Consider the following 25878-nt stretch of genomic DNA (forward strand, 5'->3'; position numbering starts at 1 on the left):
CAGAACAGCCAACAAAGTACTTACAAAATAACACACATAAATGAGGGAGTAAATATGTTAAAAGTTATTGTTATTCAATTATCACTGATAGATAAAAAAGAAAGGAAGAAAAACACAGAGATAGCCTATAAGTATTAATTTTTGAAATTGTGATATATCTCTCATAATTATTTATTAATTTAAGTGGTTATTAGCAGTATAGAAGTGTTTGACATTGATGATCCAAGGAAGATACATCTAGAAGTTAACTGCATACGTGACACATAAATCATCGATGTATCAGTCAGTATAGCTTTATGAAAATATTATTAATTTCTGCACTCAGTACAAAATGAAAATATGTCCTAAATTAATTACCATTAGACAATACCGCTCTTGTAGTTAACACGTTACAAAACACTGTGATATATACAGCAATACATACACATGTATATCTATAGTAAGTATAATTTTAGTGAAGTTGAATATTTAAATTTATTTTATTTGTAACAATTTATCATATGATAAAAAGGTGTGGTGAGGATTATTTAAAAATAGTGTTCTAGTATGTATGCTGCACAATTGTTGAGAAAGTTGAAAAATAAGAGAATCATGAAAATAATATGTGTCCTACTACAAAGTGCAATCATTTTAGGTTATTGCTAAAGAAACTTCCAAGTTTTAGTTGGAATGAATCGTTTACTAGTAATACTATTCCAAGCAGCCTTGCTGTCATTAGAAATCTGTGTTATATGGTCACGATTATATTGGATAGTTTCAGTGATAAATTAAAATAAAACATAGCGCATAGTGATATTTATCATATTTGATGGTTAAAAAAAGCACTGCTTTATGATATGGGTTGTATGTATATATGTCCGAAGTATACATAGACACACAACACATATAAATATTATTTTGGCAATTTTTATCGTATGATTTCTTTCTACTATTATAAGTTGATATTGAAACAATTTATTTTAAAAGATGCTGATTATTCAAACCACCAAGTGTCTGTGATTTCCCGATCATAAGTTTTTATATTTTCATCCACACAACCACTTGATTCTAAATTAAACACAGCTTACCTTAAACTTAAGACCGGGATTATGTCTCATATTGTGAGTTCATCTCTTGCCTAGTTGTAAATTTTGTAAATATGTAAAATCCAATTTTACTATTATCCGTGAAGTTTTTGTGCAAAGAGGCAAAGCAGCCGTAAATTGTTGTTTCCACAAAGACCTCAAGCGGATAGCCTCGCTTTCAAAATGTTTTTGAGTAAGATGGCGGATATGTATTAATGTACTTATTCATACCTGAGAATTAGGGTTTACAAAGTGTTTGGTATGTGTACAATCACTGAGTAGGGCTATGCAGTTTCCATAAAAAGTTAATAATACTTGTTTATCAAACTGAAAATTTCGAAGCATCATGATCACTTTAGCAGGCGAGATTAAATAGGTAATTATTTACATACTGTTTTTTTTTTAATTTAATAATGATACTAATGTTCGTTGAAAATAAAATAGTGGACTCTCTTTATTATTATTATTATTCTAGTTTTTACTTAACAGATTCCACTTGAAAATATGAAGTTTCACACAGGAAAATAACTGACGTTAACAGTTAAGATAAAATTTAATTTTCTAAAAATTAGTAAAAAAATTTCCTTTTTGGTTTAATGTGTTACGTTATTGACAATATTTCCAGACTTGATTTTAGGCCTAGTTTCCTGGTATTTCTAACAATTACGAGGCCTAGTGATGTATTTTTAGTATTTTCACTGTTATCAACTTAAAAAAACACTAAGTTTAATACATCAGAGATCAAATGACTGTACGATATTTTGTGTATATAACGTAATTTTATTGCTGTATTTGACTGTACAGGGTGGCCCGTACGTCCCTACCCATCCATATGTTATTATGTTATATTCAATTACGCATGTATTATAAATTTGTTTCTTTTTTTTTTCCATAGAAATATGGCAGTTGTAAGCCCATTTACACTTGAAGAGCGTATTGTGACAAGTACGTGGGTACATGAGTGCAATGAGAATAAGGGACAGCACACAGATACACTGGATACATAAGATATACGGATGGGTAGGGACTTACGGGCCACCCTGTACAATTATGGCTTATAATAACAATAAGAATATATCAGCTCATCAGCTGCCTTATGCTTTTAGTGATACTAATTGTCATTTCTATTAATATTATTAGTTTTTTGTTAGGTTAATTATTATATTTTGAATCTTAGGCCCAAATAAACATTTACATTTTGTGAAGTTGTACTTTATAGGTTTATAATAATTAAGAATTTAGTAAAATTTCAATATGGGTTAGGACAGTTTAGGCTTTATTAATTAATTTTTAAGTTACAAATCTAAATGTTATTTCATACGATTTGACTTCTAGATTGTTTGAAATTTCTTAGGGCAAAATTAATAAAGTAAGTTTAAATAGCTTATAACTGTTTATATTAGAAAGAATAATAAATATTTTTGATGACTACATTTATACAGTTTTTTTTTTTTTTGCTGTAAAATTATGTAGTAAAATCTTGATTAGTTAAGCCTATTGATTAGTGGAACATTAAAAATGGTTTAGGAAATGTTGGCTCTCAATTTAGATATTTTTATTTATATATAAACCTTTTTTTTCTTCTTCTTCGAAAGTATAAGATATCACTCCAGAGTGATAAGTTACAATTTTGTTTTTTAATTTGACACGCAAGTAATGAAATTATCAAAATATATTGTCATCATGATTAGTTCTTGGGTGGTTGTACAATCATGTATCTAAGTATCATGGAAAAACATTTGTGTTTCTATCAAGAAGGAGGTTTAAGATCAAAATTCTTATCTCAGCCACCACATAAAGTCAATTTTAGAAGTCTTTTGAAGGTGAAAGCAGATTAGCAGCTGAAATACAAGTTTAAAAGAGTAACCAGTTATTAATTAACTGTATGTGATCATGTAGCCCGCTGTTTATGACAACAGCTAACGTGTAATTGCTACAACCCTATTTTAAATTATGGTACTAAATTTTGTTTTGCAGGTAAGTATTACTTTAACTACTTTTTAATATCCTGTTTGGAAGTTGATTAAACCAAATTTAAGGAATGGGTGGGCAACATAGATATTTCACAATTTCCGAGGTTCAAGTTTAAACCTCATGAAAGTACTCTTATGAAGGGGTTTAATTTTTTAACCTCAGAAGTCTACATTTTATACCTTGCTTCTTAACAAGCCTATATCTCGGGTGGTTGGGGGAGTGAATGACAAACCATCTTGCCCCACTCCTAGTGGAATTCTGCTCACCTGTTGACATTTACTGTTTTTCTTTCTTTGATGATAGCTTCATTTTTTAATGATGTGCATACATGCAGAAATAGAATTGTCATATATATCAAGGAAATTTGCTAGAAATGTTATTTTTACTTGTAATAAAAGAACCATTGCATATTTTGGAAATTTGTTTCCATCCTTGGATGCTAAAGGTACAAATAAAATGAGTATCCACTTTGAATCAAAATGAACCCTCTCCCACACACTTCCAGACCTGCCTACAGACCTACTTAATAGTATTTAGCCACAAAGATACAAAGTTTAGGGTTTGACCAAACTTGGACAGGTACCACAGTTACTCACATCACAGTGGTAAGTAAGCTTTGTTGAGCTTTCAATGAGAAAATGGCTTAATAGAGCTGAGGAACTAGACCTTTTAATGGCCAGCCTCTATAACTGTCACCTTGTTTTGTGTGGGAGTTTAGATTAAAATATTATTATTTTTACTGTAAACTAGTGCAATTTCAGTCACACTGTTGAAAAATTTAAATCTTGGATACTGCAAGTTCATATCTACTCAGAATTAAAAACAAGAAGAGAGAGTACCTGAAAGCTTCATTAGAAATCAACCCACCAAGCATATCACTCTAACTTACAGACAGGGTGATAAGTGTAGAATTAAGAAACTTCATTAACTCATTAATTTTCATGGAGTTCTCACTTTTAGACATTAATATATTTGTGAGTATTATAGATTATAGACAGTAATAAGCAAAGATAATTCAAATGGCCATGCTCATGCTATAGCATCTACATTATGAATCCTATGTAACTAAACATTACAGCTCAATATGGAACTGTTTTTGCATCTCATTTTAAATTATGCATTCTAAGAACATCTCATTTGCTACTTTTTATAATCTGTTCTGTTGTGATGTTAATAATACACAGTCTGGTGAGAGCATTATAGTGAAAACCTTAGCACAAGACTGGGTTGATTCCCATGTTTAAGCTCTAGGAAGATGTCTTTCTTAGAGTTTTAGTACCTGTACAAGTGCATGCTCACATACATTTTATTGTTGCCTTTTAACCCTTTCTCAACAGTTTACTAGTCAAAGGCCATATTAATTGGTTTATTAACTTGCATTCAAAATTTTACTGAACTACTATTTTATGAATTTATGTCAGTAAGTTTGGAATCAAATTGTAGATAATAATTTAGACTTCAATATTATACTAAATCTATACTTTTGTACAAATTAGGAACTCAAATGACTAACATTAACAAGCTAAAATATAAAATAAGAATCTTGTATCTTTTTATTTTGCTGAGATATGGCTTATGTACTGAATGAAATACAGTGGCCCAATTTACTTTCCATTTTTGGAAACAAACCATTATATATACTTCAATGTATGACATGTGAACAAGCTAATCAGCAGTTTAGATTGTCCTCCCTCATGGTTTTCTTCAGCCATTTTAATCTCTGAAAAGGCTATCAATTTCTTTTGAACGAAGATTTCGAGAAGATGGGTTGTGTTTTTAGTCTGTTTCATATTTTTTTTAAAATCTAATTACATCTTTCTTACTAAGCATAATAAATTGTAATGGAATTCTATGTTATCAGTGTAATTATTTATTATTTTTTTGGTTATTCAACTGTGTGTATATACACACAACCTAAATAAAATTTTGTTTGATATCTTCTACATGTGAAATTTTAAAGGCTTTAACAACCTATGTCCAGCAGCACCTAAGTTCAAATGTCATAGCAAGAAGAAATAATTATTTACTTCTTGATTTCATTGTTCTATTACTTTAAGAAAAATAAGTTTAATAATTCATTTCTAAATAGTGATAATCTATATTTAAGTATATAATGTATAATAATTGAAATGACTGTGTATTACAAAATATTAGTTCACTAAAACAAAGCCAAGACAGTTTTATATTATTGGATACATAATGAATGCACATTACCGTGTCAGTGCAAGTTATCTAATGTTGGATAGGCATGAACTAAAGGTCAATTTAATAAAAAGATGTACATATGTAAAGTATCATGAGAAGACTTAAGCTACTAAGACTAAACATTTATATTTACATATGTATATCTTTTTATTATATACATATTGAAAACAAACATTTGAAATCTATTTAGGAGGTTCTAGAGATTACACAAGTTATTTGAGATTTTTGGGATGAAGAATGGTTTTTAAATCATAGCATGGAATCACTTTGCACTCAGACTAGTATCAAAAAAGATTTGATATTTTCACATTTTGGTTTTATGGAAGAAAACGATTTAGGTGTTCTGGTACGTCTGCCTATTAAGCTGTCCAAGCAACGGGCTGTTGCTAGTGGTAGGGCAAATAAGATTATACGTTGTATCTACAGAAATATTGAATATAAGTCTAAAGAGGTTATAATTTCATTGTGTAGATTCATAGTTGTGCCATAGTTGGAGTATTGTGTTCAATCTTGGGTTCCTGACCTTAAGAAGGAAAATAGGGTATTTAAGATTTTTAAGGGAATTTATAATGTTGATGCTTTTTTTTGTATTTCGTGGTGAAAATGGTTAGAATAAGGGACACAAATGTAACTTTTTGCAGAATAGGAATCATCTTTAGCTAAAACAGCTTTATTTGTCTGAAAGGGTGGTTAGCCTTTGAAACAGGTTGGCTTCAGATGTGGTAGATTCAGTTAAGTTCTGGGAGTTTAAGGTTTCATGTTGTCCATTAATGCTAACAGTTAACAAATGGCTATTACTGTAGGTTTGAATGATTAATGAAGGTCTTAACTTTTAAAATCTTGTATTTTGTAATTGCAAGTATTTTTTGAGTCCTCAGTAAAAGGATTAGAGAATTAACTTGTCTTATTCAACCCCTTCTCTAATTATCTAATTATTATATGAAGATATTTTCACATTTTACTTACAGTAATTAACACTTAAATTATCATAGTCTGCTTGGTGTTGATTTTTTTGTGATTTTGTTACTCTATGGATGTTCTTTATGTATATATTATATTTAAAATTAATTTTAATTTCTTTCAGGTTTTTATGGATTCAGTTATTTAAAAACAAACAAACATTATTTTCTGACAGTAAGAATGTCAGAGGAAAAAGTGAATGGAAAGAGTGTCTTGCTGCAAAGAATATGATGCCTCATGTAATGATTCAAAGAGTGAAATATAGATACTGTCCAGCTACATGTGTAGATTCTTTTTGGAAAAAAAATTAAGTTAGAGGCTGCTTAAGGGTTCATTAAAAAACAAATCTTTCTGATTAATAAGGAATAATGAGTGGTCTTAAAGCAAGAAATGTTTCAGGTTTGATGATAATTAGGTGTTATATGTGGTTAATATATAAATGTTTTAGAAATGGACATGTGTGATATATTACTTGATGTATTTATTACTGTAAGATGAATGTGTATTATATATTTTTCAACTTTTAAGAAAATAAAATTATTAAATTGCTGATGGAAATTTGTCATTTAAATAAATTACTATGTGCATTATAAATTGAGCAAGGAAATTGTTGTAAGTGTTGAAAATACACAATACAAGACTACAAGTGCATATTTGTATTGACAGCAGAGAACATGAAGATTTAGTTTACCAGTTTTACTATTTTATATACAGTAATGGGTAAAAGTTTAGGACAAAGTCAAAACTTAGATTTCATGCCACTTTTAAAGAACAATGAAAAGTAAATCACAGGTGAAACATTCAAATTTTAGTAATTTTCATATTTAGTACAAGAGAAACTCGGTGGAAGTGCTTGAATTTAGCAAACAGTTAATATTTTGTGTGTTCCCCTTTTGGTTTAATTCTTAAGGACAAGTCTTTGAGGCATTGTTGCATCATATTTAATCAAAGTGTCCTTTGTGATTTTACTCCAAATATCTCTGATATGCTCCTATAAAGTTTCTTTGGAAGTAACTTTTCATTTGTTATTTCTTTTAATCCATCAATTTTCAGAACTGCTCATTTGGTTTGAGATTGGGGTTCTGTGGGAGTCATTGCATCATTTGAATGATTCCAGCAACTTTTTTCTTAGCAAAGTAATTTCTGCACAGGTTGGACAAGTGTTTGAGATCATTATCTTCTTGATAGTAAATTCCATTATCAATAATATGCAAACTACTGGGTATACCATGATGGATCATTATCTGATGGTTTTTGTGGTGGTCAATTATTCCATCTATTTTGTGGATATCTCCTGTTGCCTCAGTAAACAAACACCCCTGAAGCATCACACTGCCTCCACCTGCACTTCTTAGTAGGTACTATGCATTTAGGTAAGTATATTTCACCTTTCTTTGGCTAGATGTATAGCCTCTGTTTTGAACCAGAAATTTCAAACATGGAAACAGACTTATCTTGTCCAATCATCAATAATCCAGTTTTTGTATGTTTTAGTGAATTTTAGTCTTGTGACAATACTTGTAGATAAAAGTAACAGTTTCTCAACTGGTAAATGACTACATATTCCACTCTCATTGAGTCTTTGTGATATAGATCTGGACACTTTCATTTGGCACATGGTTTTTTATCTCGAGCTTGAGATCAGTGACAGTTTTCAAAGACTGCACAAACAAAGGTACTTAACATCTCTACCAGTGAGGTCGTGTTATGCCACTTTCTTTACTATTTTCAAATTTACCTGTCTTGGTCTCGCAATTTAAGGTGTACTTGACAGTGTTTGGAGAACATTTCAAGTCTGCATCAGTTTATCACAGAGTCCAACCAGCATCACATATTAATAGGTATTCTCACTGGCTCATTCAGTTCTCAGCATGGATCAGTGAAGCATTACCATAGTGTTGAAATTTACATTGTGTAATTGCATGGAAGAATTAGCTCCATAAAATGGAATTACGAAGAACTCTTTTGTCCTAACACTTTTGCAGAGTACTGTACTCTTAACTGAAAATCATATGAAAATTATATGCTAGTATGTCAGTATCTGCAATTTATTGAGAAATGAGAAATATGGAAGTTTTTAAAGTAAAAAAGGTGATTTTTGTAAGTTTATTGTAATTCTAATGATACCTCATAAATACTAAGGAAAAAAAAACAGCTAAGAATAGTAAAGCAGTGATTAGTTTGAAATAATTAATTTCAAATAAAATGATTTGAAACTTTCACAGAACAGCAAATTTTATCATTTTATATGTGTGCGAGTTTGTGTACATAGAATCGGTGTTTCCCTTCAGAAAATTTTGTAATAATTAGCAGTTGTGATAAAAACTTAAGGAACAAAAATATAAATCCATGTAGACAGTGTACTACAAAAAAAGAAATTGGTTGAAAAGTCATTGTAAATTATTTGATATACAGCTATTTAAAAGGCCATACCAAATTTGTAGATTTATTCCCGTATCAGTTAGTGTGTCACCTGTGAAAATTGTTCTTGTGATAGCATTTAGCATAGCGAGTGGCCAAAATAAATCTCTTAGGCAGGTGGGATAATTGATAAGGTATTATTATTGTTTGTATGAATGCATTATTTGTATGTTTCACTAAGACAGCATTCAAGCTATCTCAGTTTACTAATGGTAAAACAATTTGTTACATTATGGCAGGTACTGGGTATCAGAATGAATTTTCCTTCAGCACATCTGGTTAGTATAGGTACTCAACAGAAGGTTAGTATAGGTGCTCAACAGAAGGTTGTGATAGGTGAAATAGTTTATTAATGCTCTTTATTTTGCTGCAGTCAGCTTTGAATAACTTCATTACAAACATCAGATATGTTATTTTTAAATGATAAAATGTGAGAGTGGATGTATAAATAACCTATGTTTCTAATCTTGATGAATATAAATCAGGAATAACCTAACTAGTTGATTTTACAATAAAATATAAATTAAGAGGCGAATTAATTAGGATAACGTAAATTATAAAATAATGTAACATTCTGAATTTTTGGAAAAGTTGCATTGAAAGCAACAGTTCAAAAATTGTGTTCTAGCTGAGAAAGTAATTATATTTCAGTGGCACATTTATGAAATTGAAGTTGGTCAGATGTCAATGATAGGAGCAAGGAATATGAGGGAGAGATGGTGTGAGAGGGTTCTCTCCCTCCTGTGGTTTGGATGTTTTATGAATTTTTTCCTTGAAATACATCAAAATAGAGTACTTTTAGAACCATCCAGGCTTACTTGAGTGACTAGAGCAATTGAGTAAAAAATACATGCCACAAATTAAAAACTAGGCCTACAAAGTAAGGAACAAGTATGTTTTGTAATATTTCTTTCATGTACATCTTTAACATCAAGACAAGGAACGGCATAGCAACAAGTTGGTATGATGGATTATTACAGTATAATATATGTGCTACACATTAATTCAAAACAAAAATTATTGTATAATTTTATAATCAAGTTGATTCAAACCAAATTGAGAAAAAAATTTATATTTCTGGCATGCGAGTCACTTCTAATGCAAGTTCACTTAGTTGCTAAGAAATGTTTTATGGATACTTTAAATTAGTTTAAATGTTTCAAATAATCAACTCGTGTTTGAATGAATTAACTTTTGACTTTGCTCAGGTCTAGTTCATTTGTGAAACCAGAATGAAAATGAAAATTTTTAAGTTTTTATGACAGTTCTGGGCCATTATCACCATCATGTAAGTTTTCACAAATCTGAGCCCAGTTGCTTTGCACCATAAAACACCTGAGGCTGGTGAAGGATTTCTCTGACACAGCATTGGTTGTAGGCATAATTACAGTCAAGTTGACAAAGTGTTACAGCTTCTGTTGTGAGCCTTTGTTTTCAGTAGTGGCCATAGTTTTAATGTTTTCAGCAACTTCCTTTACTGTTATGATATCATTTGGAAAACATGTTCCTAAATTTTATAGCTAAACTTTCACCTTTGAGCTACTAATGTCTCCTAGTTCATTTTTCCTTGTATCACCATAAAAATTGATAACTTGGTCAGTCTCTACATTGACAGGTTTCCTAGTTGGCAGCTTTCATCAGGACTGATTATTACATTTTGTAAATTCTGTATAGAGGTTGGGCAAGTCATTCCTTTAACAATTTATAAGTGTCTGAAGCTTCAAAGTAAATTACTGTAGGTCTGTTCTCAGCATTCTCATGAAAATGTTATTTGCTGATTACTTCTTCATACTTCAGGTTTTGTTTTATTTTTCTGGATAACTGGGACAAATGGACCAGCTTCTTCTTTTTCTTTTTTTTTTTTACTCTCTGGTGAAACATATTGAGGCTTGTCTCTGAATGAATTTCCTGGAGCATCATGTTTATCCACTCCATTGGATTTTGGCCTTCTACTGTGTTTAAGTTAGCCGTCTGGAGTCCTTTACATACATTTTCACAGTGGCTAAAGATGAGTTTTTCCAGATTTAATACAAAGTAAAAATCAAATTTGTCTAGAATGGTGTCCACCCTCTATGATTCTGGATTGCATTTCTAGGTCCTTAACCTTCTCTCCTGAGGTGTCCCACAGTTTCTGCAGATATTTGTTGTTCTGTTTGATGGATGTCATAACTTGTCCATTTACCATACAATGAACTTGGATACCTGGAGTATTTTATTCAGTGTCTTCTTTAATCCTTTTGAAAGTAGCTTCAGTTCATGGAAACTTCTTGATCAACTTGATGATTTCATGAATATCATCTAGAGCATCACATTGGCAGCTAATTGACAAGATGATATGATGTAGAGCCAAATTTAGTGCATGGCCATAGGTAGTGAGTGTAGAGGGCCCCAGGTTCATTGCTGATCATTTATCTAGCTACTTCATGTCTGATACACTCATAGCACTTGCTTCATCGTAGCACTGACTTTGTAACTTTTTTCCTGGACAAATTTCCTCTCAGCATCACATCCTTTAATCACATGGACTGGTGAATATACATATGTTGAGCTTACAGAGTAAAGACCAACAAAATCATTGTGGATTTCACAGTTTTCTTCTAACCACCTAAAACACTGTGTCACATGCTCTACATTTCCCATTTCAGTTGTCTCATCTTTTAGAACTGCTATAAGCCTTGAATGTTGTATCTTTCTAAAGATATTCCTTAGGATATGATCACCCATAATTTCTAGAATTTAATTTTGTGTTTCTGCTGGGGTATGTTTGTTCCTTTGTTTTTGTAGCCATGTGGCTAGTTTGGGGTCAACCTCAACTTTTGAAAGTTAGACTCTGTGTTGTCCTTCCCTATAGATTGATTGCCTTTGCTTGTCTTCCTAAGAAGCATAAGTTTGAAATCAATTTTAGCAAGCATACCTTGCAATAATCTCTTTCTTGCTTGTACGTGGAAATGAGTATGCCACCTACATCTTATGTACATTAATTCCACAGTGCTTGGGCTTCACAGTAGCAGCAGATAGGCTGTTTGTGCACTTGAAATGAGGCATTACCTTTCTTTCAATTGCTATATTTTCTGATAACAAAGGTGTGGTACAGATAGGAGTTGTTTTTATATTAATTTCCTGGTACATGCTATTACATGCCACCAAAAGAACCATATTTGAGCTCTTGATGTAATGTAGCTACTCATACACTTGAAACCAAGTTGCTCAGCAATAGCTCGTGCTTGGGTTCTTTTCCTAAATACCTTTCCAGAAAACTTGTAACCCTTTGTGGGTACATGCCTCTATGATTTTCTATCGTGGTAATCAGAATCAACTTTTATGGATTCCAAGGAGACGATAACTTTATCTTTGATTTCCAACCCTTCGTTTATTTCAGTGGCTTGAGGATTGACAGCCTGAGAAGATCTACTACTACTAACTGAGTAATTCTTAACAGGACTTGACTCGGATATTGGAGTAATCAAAAGTTTGATGTTTTGTATAAGAAGCTTTAGAGACATGTACCTTATGAATAATGGTTATAATTGTACTATTCATTCATATAAGATATGTATATATAGTCTGCAAGTTAACTTAATAATAATTTTCAAATAGAAAAATATATTCCCAATACATACAGTATATAGCCTGTGTTTTTATACAGCTGCAGTTGCATCACAGCACCATACTAAATAACACTTATCCATTCACTACAGACCCAGGGGTGGACTACGAATTTTGTAAAAGGGGTTTCAGCCCTTGAACAAATGTATGCCAACCTGAAATCCCCATAAAACTGAATTACACAACAAGGGAAGAGACCCCTTGACACCCCTCCCCCATATGAGTCTGCTACTGTGACCAGACAACATACAGGTCTATAAGAACTACTTTAACAACAGGTACCACCAGTGGAGATGGGGAGAGGGGGCCTATATACACAGCTTGCCATTTATATCTGCCACTGTATACTTCTAGGCCTAGACCTATAATATATATAAAAGATATATAGTAGTGCTTTAACATGTAAAGAAAGGGAGCTGTAAAATGGATTTTTTTTTTTTAACCAAAAGATCTACTGACTCCCACCAGACTGCTACTGCTACCACCAGTACCACTGATATACATTCCTGAAAGGCAATTTTTTCTGGATGCTGTAGGTTTTGGCTCCATATTTAAGGCATGGGGTCTAGGCTCTTGAATATGCATATTATGTCCCTAGAGATACCCAGTACTGGAAGTAGTTTCAGTTTACTTCATGAATGTTGTTATAAAAAGACATTAGATGATAAAATTTATTGTTAATGGAAGCATTTGTTAAATTTAGGCCTGTCTGGTTTAGTAAAGATATTTAGAATTGATATTTGTAAAATAGGCTTTGAATTTGACTTTTCTGGATCTTTTCTCTAGGTCTATCCTACATTTGCAGGTTGGTGTGTCAGTTAGTAGGCTATGAATAATCACTGTATGTTGTACCTTGTATTGTGTACATGCCAATGTAAACTAGTTCCCTAAAACCTGCGAAGTGGAATAATTTTTATTTTTCACAACAACAAACTTGAACAATTATGTTAAACATGTTATGTCTAAAGCAAGGCCTTCTAGGAATCATAGGCCTACCATAGGTTATCAATTAAACATTTTTAGAGTGAAAGTTTGAAATGAATTCTCAGTTTGTCTGAGATTGTTCAGTGGTGGAGGGAAAGGTTGGTTCAACCATTGTGGGACCTATAACTATGCACCTGAATCTACCCAATGTGTTATTATTATTGTTTTCCATCCAAATGCTAAATTAATTCACATTATTAATAAATTTATGTAATGGTTTTGACTAAATTTCTTCAGACTTTGTGCTTATATATGCAGTTGACTTGTGTATTTCCCAGTGACAGGTGATCTCTCTGTGAACTTGGATCTTTTGCTATATGTGTAATCAGTATCTGAATATGGATATTTTGCTATACATATAATATATATGAATTTAAATGTTTTACTATTTGTATAATTTTATATGAACATGGATGTTTAGCTGTACTGGTAATATGTTTAAACTGGTATATTTTTTTACATGCGTAATCTGTATCTAAACCTGATTGTTTTGTTTTTCATGTAACTTGTAAATAAACTTGGTTGTTTTTGTTCTACATGTGATTTATATTTAATGTAAGTTGTTTTTCGTGCATGTAATCTAATTGAATTAACTATATCTGTAGGTATATGGTTGGTCAATTTGTTTTATAGTTGTAATTTGCATTGAAATGTATGATATTAACTAAGTTATATGTTTGGCTATGAGCTAAGAATATGAACTTTGTTGAGAGGGAAATTCAACAATTCTACTGAAAGTTTTGCCCTTGGCCCTAATTATTAATCAGAGCATTAACAATTGAGATTAAACTATTATTTAGTTGGCTAATTAAAATTTTCAGATAACTTGAACCTGAGGATGACCTTCAAAGGTTGAAAGGTTGTTCTATACTTTATTTTAATTAAAGTTTTAATACCCATGTCAGCCGTCTTGAGAATACATAGATAGCCTTCATGTAGCTTTGTGCAACTTTCAAAAACAAAGAAACAAAAATGGATCTTGCTTCATTTTTTTGTTTTGTGTATATATTGTAGTTACTCCTGGCTTGTTTATAGTTGTGAGCTATACATGGACCTCATCCTCCAGAGTCAGTAAATATTAGACACTTATAAGTAGTGAATCATTGCCTTAAAAGCTGCAAAAACATTCATTTCATAGGCTACTTCATTTCTGAACATAAAAAATGAGTGGAAGTTCTGAAAATCTGAAACAAATTTGAAATTGTTTATTTTCGATTTTTTTTACTGAATGATGAGTAATCCAAACATTGTTTTCATTGTTTAAAAACATTTTCAATATTGAAAACACCTACAGATGATTGATCTGTACAAACAGTCTATATTCTTAACTGTATGTTAATATACATGCTGTCTTATGTGTACAAAATTAAGATTTAAAGATTTGTACTTTTATTTCAGATGTACAGTGGAAATGTGAAATTTGTGACAAAGTCCTGTACACTAATTCAGGTTATAGAAGGCACATGCAAGGCCATTCTGGACTTAACAGAAACTACCATTGTGATCTATGCCTGAAAATGTTTCATTGGAAAGACAGTCTTTTGCGACACAGAAAAATTGTTCATCGTCATGACAGTTAAATTGGCCTCAGTGTAAATGCTGAATTAACATTTTAATAAATAAACAAACAAAAAAATAAAATAAATTGGGGTTCTTGATGATATTTTGAACTGTTGCTTTTACCCAGTTCTGGAGAAAATATTTACTGCAGTACTTTATGAGCTTAGTCATGTTGTTTAATATTATTTAACACAATTTATATAGAGTAAAAAAAGAAAAAGGTTTTAAGTTTGATTAAGTTCAGTTATGAGTAATTTAAATACTGCTTCAAATGAAACAAGTATGTTTTTCATGAAAGTGGATTTAAATATATTTATAGCATAAACTTCCCTCAATCTGCAACTATTCAAAATAAGGGTTATCTATAATAAAATGAACTATTCTTACATTTCAGTTAGTCAAAACAAAAGATATAAGTTGAGAAAAAATCGCATGATTGAGGGTAAGATGCAACCCAGTACTAAAACAATTACAAAAAATTCTAAAGTTACAATATTTATTTCAAGATGAAAATTAAGTCTAATTATCAGGAAAACTTTGGTTGTGACTGTTTTTGTTTAGGCTTATAAATACAATTGTGATATTCTCTTCCTTAAATAAATCAAATGTATTTTTCCATAATATGAAGTGTGTGTGTAATTATTTTAATATAAATTACTTATTTTTGCAAGCATATAAAATGTTGTTCATGTAAACTTACAAGAAAAGTTTAACTTGATAACTGGCAATATAGAAACTGATGTTAATGAATTATTTTATTTAGAAATCAAGAGAAAGGATTTACAAAATGACACTAATATTGTTTATTTATGTAGTTAATGTTTATTTTGTAAAACTTCATGTAAGACTTATAAGTAATTATGTCATGTTGAATTACATTACTTATTTTTTTTATCAGTTATTTCCTTTCATTTGTAGGAATAACCATTCGTAAAACCTAATTCAGTTATCCATGTGTGGATAAAATTTAAATGTTGAAGTTTTTATATATATATAACTACATTTTATTTTATCAATGTTGCTTTGTCTTCATTTGAATAGCTGTATGACAAGGTTCAATAAATTTGTTGTAATAAATTTTGTTTCATTTTAATGACTAAAGTAATAAATAGTAGAAAGCACTAGTCAGAATTATTATAAGCGGGAAGTAACAGTTACTTTATATAAATTATGCAACAGCATAAAAGCAAACCAAACACTAGGTATAAAATAGTTTTTCCATAATAACCAATTCTTGTTTTTAGTTACTTTTTGGTTAAATAAATTTAATTATTTTTAGGTAATTTCCAGTGGACTGTCCACAGTTTTCATCCTACTCCTGTGAAACAACATCGAGAGCTTTACAACTGTACAATATGTGGAAAAAGTTTCAAGGCAAAGAAGTATCTGGATCAGCATTTACACAGTCATACAGTACGGTCATTTGAATGTCCCCGATGTTTGTTGAAGTTTCGTTGGAAAAAAAACTACATGTATCATGTCAATAAGAACGTTTGTCAACCTCATTGGTCTTCAACACTTGGTTGTATAAATTAGTACTGATATAATAAGTTGTCACATTACATGAAGGTTCACCAGAAAAGAAAAAACTACTACATCTTGGAGAATTTCATCAACATAGTTTCACTTCTTGTTTGTACAAATTTAATATGATTATTTTGTTACAGTTTAGTCATTTATGTATATATGTTGAGTGGCTTTACAGATGTTTTCTAAGTTATCATATCCTTTAATTGGTATTTGAAACTGGTTGTATATATATAGGAAATAGCAATGATACATGATTGTACAGGTTACATTTTGTTTAGTTTATTATTTAAGTTTTTGAAAGCTCATCACTACTTGAGTGTATGAAATAGTACTGATATTTTGTGGGTTTTGGAAATTTTGATTCGTCATTGTATCAGTCATCAGCAAAGATAATTCACACCATGGCTGTAGCTAGCAATGAGGTCACTGAGGTCCAGATCTTGGCTAATGTTTGGAGTTAAATGTAATATACTGTTGAATTTTAAACCCATATTGAAGAGGTATACAATATATAAGGTTGAACCCCACATGCTTTTTCACCTTTGGAGCTCTGGAAAATTTTCACTTTGGCAATTGCTGAGTTTTCACATTGTTTTTTTTGTTTTTTTTAAAGAGTGTGATTTCTTTTTTGTATATGTTTAATAATTCGTTCATTGAAGTGCTCATTAAAAGTATTTATATAGTCACTGCATCATATTATAAAAATGATTAGTCTTTTTATTATAGTAAGGGTACACTGATCTTAATAGAGAGAGTTACTTTAGTATAGAGTAACTACATGAAAATGTTCTCTGAAAACAACAACTGTTACAACTGTTGTGTAACATTTGATTGTGTGTGTGAGAGTGATGTGAAATAAAAAAAATAGTAACATTGGATGCTTTCAGTGCCATTATGAAATAGGTATTAACTACCAAGCATAATTTTTGAAAAGGTCAGTGGTTAAAAAAAATATCTTATTCTGTATGTTTTAGATTTTACTTGTTTTACTTTCAGTAACATATTGTGAAAGCAATTAAGTCATTACATGTAGGAAAATCGGACAAGAATAGTTAAGTTGTAAGATCAACATTAAAGAAATTGTTGATCAGTAAACATCAAAATCATTGTATTCTTTCACTGGAAGCTTTTTTTTGGGATCTCATGTCTGTGGTTTTTGCCTTTAACTGTGTCATTTTTTTATCATATTCTCTTTTTTTCTATTTTATTTCATAGATTACATTTATTTATTTTTAGTTTTGTGATATCTGATCTTGGATGTTACAGCTTAACTGGCTTTGTTTTATTTTTTCTCTTTATCCAAAATGTAATGATGTAATTTTCACATTAACTTGCAGAAAGTGGACTGTGTGTGTAAAAATAATCAAAATAAATTGGCTTGTGTTTTTTTTTTTGGCCATTATCTTGATCTTTTTTATTAAATTATGATTTCTTGTAGTTGAATCAGTTGTGAATATTGTTTGAAATGTATAAACTGTTATTTAGTTAAAACTTGAAGATGCTACATGTCACATGAGTGTGAGTGGATGAAAATATGTAATGCTATGAAACATAATTGTTATTGTTTTATTGTTAGAAATGTTCTGGAGAATTAATGCTTGAGATCCAAAAACATTTACATTAATAAAGAGTTTATATAGTTTTATTACTTTAACTGTATTTAAGTTACTGTAGACTTCAGAAAAATGTTCTGTTTATCAAATCCCTTGAGGTGTATTAACTCATTATTTTAACTTACATTGTTAAAAATATATAATCTATGGAAAATAACTAAAAATAAATTTCAATTAACAGCAGGAAGAATAGGATTTCTAATGTTACAATGATTTTTGTTGTTATATCAGAAATTATGGTGGACAGGACTTTATAAAACACTGCAGTTTATCAGTTTTTCCTTTTTTGATACCATTAAACATTAGTTGTAACCACACAATATGTATTATTTAAGCTTTGTTTGTTTGTTTTCAAAAGACTGATAAACAATATTTTTTTCTTCAGAAGTACCATAAAAGATAACTTAATTGAATTATATCAAACACAAATATACTTAGTTACAAAAATATTAGAAACCACTACATATAGAATAGACCAGTCATTTTTTAATGTTTGTACAAAATAAGAATTTATGTGTTAGAGAAAATAAAGGATCTTCTAATAAAGATGGTAAATTGTATGAGCTTCAGGGTTTACTGTATTAGGAAAATGAATGATCTACAAAGCTTTGAACAAGGTATTATTGGTGGTACTTGATTAGTTGGTGCCTCAGTTGCAAGAATGGCCAAACTGACTGACTAGTCAAAAGATGCCATATCCTGACTAAAGAGCATTGTTATTGGATGAAAACACTGTAAAATAATGGAAGTTCTGGTTGGATGAGAAATTTATCAGATGGAAAGAAGGCAAGCTAACGTCTAGGAATGCTGAAGCTAACAGACATACAGTTGTGTGCTTGTGAACTGATAATTATAATAATTCATAAACATCCAGTTCTCCAAGAATGATGTGTTGGAATCAAAATTAACTTTGGTAATTGTGCCTTCTTACATAAACCCCTTATCTCTATCAGCAGTCAGAAGAAACATATACAGTGTTGCTAAGGTTATTGGGATTGGGCCATTATCAAGTGAGTGTATACAAGTTAGTCAGATGAATCACACCTTACATTGATATGCACTTTTCTGTAGTGTTGGTAGGCCTAGACAGTAGCAACAGTTAAATGAAATCACTTGCCAATCATGTATAATCTTTACTGAACAAAGTATTGGAAGTGGTGTTATGTCATGTGGCTTGTTTATGTGTCTCGTGGACTAGGTTTCCTGGTTCACTTGAATGATCATATTTGTACTTGTAAATATTTGACTCTCTAACTGATCAGAATGATAATGCCACAAAGCTAAAATCATTTGTGTTTGATTCACTGAGCATGATACTGAATTCCGAATGTGTAACCTGGCTTGTACATTTTTTTTTTTGTCTTAGTTCTATCAAACATCATGGGATAACTTAAAATGAGCTCTAAACTGCATCACGTTTGGAGGCAACATTGATTTAGTAATGGCCAGAAATTGAAGTAGACACATTTGGAACATTAATGGAGCCAATATCATATTATATCTTGGTGCATGTTGTCTAATATCTTATAAGGTTTCTGTAGTTTGATTATTGAGTGCACACATTTATATATCTTATGGTTAACAAAGGTGTATGTTGTAGTATGTTCTGAAAAGAAACAACTAGTTAGAAAAGACTTTTTTTTTGTAATAACCTTCTTTATATATGTATTTACTATTTCAGTTTGATGTACATGATGGAATTCATGCATATAATGTGCAAACAAGTGTGTGGTTAACATATAAATGTTTCTTTGCAAAGAATTGATGTATTTTTGAGATGATGTTCTAGCCAAAATGTATTTCCTTAAGGTGGTTAAAAATATGAAAAGGGTAAATTCTGCATTGTTCTTTCTTCCATTCCCTTCCCCCAAAAGTACACACAGCTGATGTTCACTGTACACTTTTCTATGTTTATTCAAGAGTACTCTTTGATACTTGAATAACCCTGAAGAGCACACTGGCGGAAACATTCATGTCTTTATTCAGTAGCACTTTTTGATATTTGATTAACCTCAAAGAACACATAGCTCTGAACTTTAATGTGTTTATTCAAGAGCACATGGGTGTAAACTTTGAATGTTTTATTCAAGAGCACCTTGCTGTGGAAGTAAATGAAAAGTTTTACAAATTGCAAACCATAAGTGTTTTACAAAGATGAATACTTATCAAGATATCAGGGCTTAAAGAATGACATAACTCTTATTACCTTTCTGCCAGTTAAATAGATTGTCATCCAAGTTGTTTCATGATCTTTACTAGGTCTTGTATATATTATGTAAAGTTTATGTACTGTTTTTAATATGTTTCATGTATTTGTGTCCTTATTTGACATTATTTGTTTAAATAATATTTTTTCTACATGTATAGCTGGTTGGTCATGTTAAGTTCTATATTTAATAGCTTTGATTCACCTTTACAAATATCTGTAACTAGTAATTAAGAGCAGTGTGATTTATCCAATCTTTATACTATATATGTATATATATACTTCCTGTTTGGGAAAACATATAGATGCATAAAAAATAATTATGCTATTTTAATATTTAAGATATTTTAAAAGCTTGTTTCTATCTGATTGACTAAAATACTGATATATATACACTCATGATTTTGATTTCTCCTAGATAAATCTGTGGTTTCTTACATGTACTGGGTGCCCTCCCAAGCCTGTCAGTTAGTATTCCGATGTCCTGTTTGCAAAAAAGATTTCAAAGCTCGCAGGAACTTGAAGCAACACATGCAGGGCCATGGAGAACAACTTCATTGTCCTAAGTGTTTTATGAATTTCAGATGGAAGTGTAACCTGTCCTACCACACACGCCACCGTTGTCCTTACAGAAATACAACAGTTGACAAGACATGATGTCTTTTTGTTTATTTTAATTATTTATTTCATAAGGGTGTTCAATGTGCAGAGGTTGGAAATTGAAATTGAGGGGAAAAATTTATGATATTGTTAATAATAACCTTGAACATTTCCCATGGTGTGTATTATTTGTGGAATTAATAGTTAGTGGGTACTGTTTCGGGACAAGTTGAACTGATATGTATGTTTCTGTAAGAAGTGGTTCTTGTTAATGAAATTTGTTTTTATACCTATGTATAAATGGCTATGGCTCAATGTGTCTTGGATTAGGTAAAATATGGTGTTAACAGTAGTTTTCTAAGAAAAAAATCAAGAGTCTTTAAGTGTAGAGGTTAGTTACTAATTATTTGTACTAGTATAATTATTTTGATAATGTTTGTAGATATTTTTAGGTGTGACTTTTTCACAGGCTTTGGACTTGTACCTTTTAATTAATTAACCATTTTCAGAAAATGTAAATTATGGTTAGAAAAAGCAAGTTTGTAATGGCAATATCTTGTGATCTGTAGTGTTTAGTGTCTACAGTATTAGATAAGTGAGAATTTTTGTGCTAATTATTAAATAATTCTCCCTCTTTACTTTACACAACCTTTGTGTATGTGCTAGGTAAGAGGAAATTACAGCTTTACTGTTCTCAGAATGTTAGTTGTAGCCATTTGTGTGTGGGTACAGAGAACTTTGGTAGTCGAATGTACTACATGAAGTACAATCATTCATGTTATCATAAATTGTAAATAGATATCAAAAAACGAAAATTTATTATTGTACACTAAGTGGAGTTGATGCTGATCTGTAATCCATTACTTGTAAAATTTCTGATGGAAAAAAAAGGGGTCTAGGCCCTTATTAGAGGTACTATTCCTGTTTCTACTTGTGAAAATGTGTATTCAGAAGTGCAATTTTAATGAAATATTGGTTTTTGAAATATTCTAATAGAAAAGGTAGATTTTTGAATCTGTATGTACTATGTTATAAACAGTTCCCACAAAATAAAGCATTGATGACATATTTTAAAATATATGTATATATTAATGTGTATTAATATCCAGGAAAAAGGGAATCAATATTGGAAAAGAAGCACTTTATAACCTATGAAATTCTCTGGTGCCTAACAGCGATGTATTGTGTTAAATTAGTTCTTTTGTGTGTTGTTATATTGTAGTTAAAGTGGTGACACTTTATATCATCCATTTATTTAATGATTTTATTTAATACTATTTGCAGTGCTATTACACTTTGTTGTTTTTTCTACCATGATAATAATTTTGATTGAAGGAAGGGGCTTTCAAATAACTTTACCCCCAAAACTTTAATGGACTAAATAAAACTTGAAAGTGAAAAGGTACGGCGTTAAAATAAAACTATTTTTCTTTTTAAATTAAAAGTAATGTTGGTAAAATATCATTTGCTTTAAGAAGGTTTTTGACCATGTTAACTTGAAGATGACCTAAGAGGTCGAAACGTTGTTCTGTACTTTATTTTAATTAAAGTTTCAATATCCGTACCAGCCGTCTTTAGAACACGTTTGTTTCATACAATGTTTTGAAATGTAATAAGATCACTGGTGAACTGCCCTCCATATTTTGATATATGTTCTCTATAGTAACATAAATAAGTTATGTGATTTATTCTTTCTTACAAAAGAGTACAAAAGAGGATTAGAATGTTGTTCTTCTAAGACAAGTTTTTGTTTCTTTTTTCAGGTAATCCGGCTTTTGATTCACACGGAGAATTGATAGAGTTGATGAGGATGGCATGCCCAGTTTGTGGAAAGATGTTTAAAGCTAGAAAGAATCTCCGACAACACATGGAGACCCATGGAGACATGTTTCAGTGTAAAAAATGCCTTATTAAATTTACCTTTCGTTCCAGCCTCACGCGACATAATCGTACATCTTGTCCATTTCGTAACACCATTGAAAACATGGTTAATGAAGCATCGTAACGGGGTTGATATTCGAATAAAACATAGGTAAACCTAAGTAACCTGTGAGAAGGCAAAATAAAACTGTTAGCTCTAATCTTCAACCCAACAATGTCACCTGGTGTAATAAAAGAGAACCACATGTATTACGTATAAAAGACTGGGTAAAAAATACGTAAATTTGTTGTGACGCTGTTTTCACCGTCAGCAAAAAAAAATGATTTATCGAAAAGTGTTTTTTCTTTCCCTAATAACTAAAGTTAATTTTCAAAGAAAACCCACCGCTGTTAGAAAAAACGATTGATTTATACATCAAGTTGCAATCTTGATATTTTTTTGTGTGGTAAATTTGTTTTGATGTGGCGGATATCGATAATAGTTACTTTTGCAAGGTCTTAGCGGGTAGAAATCATTAACGTAACCCTTTCTAAGAATTGTGCAATTATTCTTAAACAAAACTTTATTTATATGTATTACGTTTTAATCTGATTAAATGGGGTATGTTTGGACAGGATTTTTTAGCATTCAAAATGCACAAGGTACAAACCGCTTTTCACATGAACGCATACTGAACTGTGTGATAATGTATAATAATATCAATAATTGCAGGTACTCCACTTAAAATTCATTATAAATCTACTAATGAAATGCAGTTGTTTTTCAATATTCGTTGTATTATAAAATGCACTCAACCATAAAGTACTATCTTACCAGCCGTGTTTTTTGGAAACTAGTTTATATATGCGCATAATATATTTCTACAAATTCAATTACACAGATTTGCAATTACAAATATAAACCTGTGAATTAATTATTTAGACTGTAGTTTGATGTAACACTTTTGTTATCAGTGGGAAATTTTGTATCGATGGAAGGTCTATGTTTACATAACACTATTCAAGACACAATAAAACACATTAGTATTTTATTTTGTAAAACCCTTCATATAATAAAGTGCTTCTACGTTCGTTATGATTTAAGAACGTCATTTGCTTCCTTTAAAGTATTAAACAAAATTGACATTAAAAATGGAAAGTGTTAGGACGAATAAATTACAGAATGTGTTATTTATGATTATAGTGTATTTGCTCCGAGTATGCTTTTTTGTTTTTACTTTACTGTTACGAAAAAAATGTAATTGCCATATATATTGAAATTTTGAAGCTCGCCACGTGAAAACGAATCATGGCAGAATTTGATTTCTGAATGCATAATGGAGTATTTCGTAATAAATTTTGTCGATAATGCAAAAGTAGTTATTGACTGCTGTCTGGAATAATATAAACACGAAAGAGTTGAGTCAACTCTGTCTTCTGGGCCATCTACAAGAGTATTATCATCTGGACTACAGGTGGCAATCATCGTTGGTATAATAGCAAAACTATAACAAACTGGATTTGGCAAGATATCTGAAATAGAGAGTAAAATGCAATTTAAATAACTCGATGCTAAGGTTTATCTCGATGAAAGCTTAGGCCATCGTCATATACAACTAAAATTGGAACAGACATCGAACTGGTAATTGAATTACTTTAAACGGAAACTTTATATAAAAAGAGCACTAATGAGATTTATTATTGGCATTAAGTAATAGAATATATAAAAGTATAGATCTTTTTTCGTTCTGGTAGGAATTGTGTTTAAATACCAGAATTAACGCCTAGAAATAAATGTAATGTTTCCAAAATAAGTTGTAAACTCTGTTTTATTTATAAGGCGATCAGACTATAAACATTTAAAATTACTTATTGTAGAACACAAGTTAACAATTATTTTATACCATACATTTCAACTGACATTTTAGAGAAGCCCAGAAAAGAATTACGGGTATAGATGGGTTCTATGTTATTCGTTAAGAAAAAGTACACTATTCAGTCGTTCTGGACTCACGTAATTGTATAACTACCTTTCTTAACAAGATTCGAAAATCAAATCAAAGTATTTCTTAAACCTCCCCCTAAAGCAACAGATAAATTATATAAACTTAATCAGTATTTAGTAATTATTTTTACATTTGGTAATCGCATAGGCAAGTAACTAAGACAGTGATCTAATTTATATTAGTGTCCAACTAAAATACTGCTGTTTTTCATTAAGACATTTATTAAAAAGTAAAATAACCTCCCTGACCAGAACTATGTTTAGAAAGATGCCTTCCGTAAGGATGACTAAAAACTCTAAAGTAGACAATCAGTTTAATGAAATCATAACCGTAAAAGGCGAATTTTCTGTAAGTTTGTAAATCTTCTAAAAGCAGATATATCTGAGGAAAATGGGTTAAATAGTTCTCTTTCTGACGTAAAAGAAAAATAAAATATGGCACTTTTCTTAACACTGTATTGCACTTTCGAGATCAATGTTAAAAAGAAAAAACAAATCAAGGATCAGCTGTGTTCGTGTACTTCCTAATTGGTCATTTCAGCCGTGAGGGCGTTATAATGTGCGTTCAATCCCATTATTCATTGGTAAAAGAGTTGGCGGTGAGTGGTGATGACTAGCTGCCTTCCTTCTAGTCTTACACTGCTAAATTAGGGACGTATAGCGCAGATAGCCCGCGTGTAGCTTTGCACGAAATTCTAATTTCCTCTGCATGACAAAAATTTAGACAACACATAGAAGAGACTAGCAAGAAAACCCTTTAGCAAAAATACGATTTATAATCAACAATACAAGTCGTAGTTCAGAGATTAATAGCTTTGAACAAAGTTAATCAACTACCATAATTTAAAATATAAATTTGAAACGTCACGTACTTTGCACTTTGATCATAACTTGTTAATTTTTATATCATAGCTTTTGTGTGTTTTACTGTATATATATATATATATACACTCTTCAAAAAAGAAACGCAAAAGGCAAAATTTGAGACAAATTGTTAACAAGTTTATTCCGGGTAGTTCTGTATGAAACTTTGCACATTCACTACTGAACATCCAAAGTTTGCAAAGGCGAAGTCCATGCTCACTAGTTGAAGTTTAACGTCACTCAACGTCAATAACTGCTTGGCATCTCCTGCCCATGGAAGCGATGAGATGACGAATCACATCCTGTGGAATGGCTGTCCACTCAGCCTGCAAAGCTGCTGCAAGCTAAGGTAGAGTCTGCGGTTGAGGTTGTCGCCGTCGCAGACGTCGATCCAACTCGTCCCAAACTAAACTAACGTGGCAGGGG

The 25878-nt window shown here is 31.0% G+C and overlaps 1 protein-coding gene across 5 annotated transcripts; it reads left to right on the forward strand.

The window, feature by feature from the left end:
- The first annotated feature begins 1086 nt into the window (after positions 1–1086).
- On the forward strand, positions 1087–23959 carry LOC143228929 (uncharacterized). 5 transcript variants are annotated; one of them, XM_076460419.1, is made up of 3 exons: positions 1167–1440; positions 8864–8926; positions 14613–14750. In XM_076460419.1, the coding sequence occupies exons 2-3, from the start codon at positions 8879–8881 to the stop codon at positions 14727–14729; spliced, it is 165 nt and encodes a 54-aa protein (XP_076316534.1). In that variant the 5' UTR covers positions 1167–1440; positions 8864–8878; the 3' UTR covers positions 14730–14750. The 5 variants fall into 5 exon arrangements, 2 of the variants coding, with proteins under 2 accessions (XP_076316534.1, XP_076316533.1); XM_076460418.1 differs by lacking the exons at positions 8864–8926; positions 14613–14750 and adding exons at positions 16054–16187; positions 22487–23959 and having other exon boundaries at positions 1198–1440; XR_013015513.1 differs by lacking the exons at positions 8864–8926; positions 14613–14750 and adding an exon at positions 22487–23959 and having other exon boundaries at positions 1087–1440.
- Positions 23960–25878: the final 1919 nt, after the last annotated feature.

The sequence above is a fragment of the Tachypleus tridentatus genome, chromosome 10 (assembly GCF_004210375.1).
Source record: "Tachypleus tridentatus isolate NWPU-2018 chromosome 10, ASM421037v1, whole genome shotgun sequence".
Classification (NCBI taxonomy): Eukaryota; Metazoa; Arthropoda; class Merostomata; order Xiphosura; family Limulidae; genus Tachypleus; species Tachypleus tridentatus.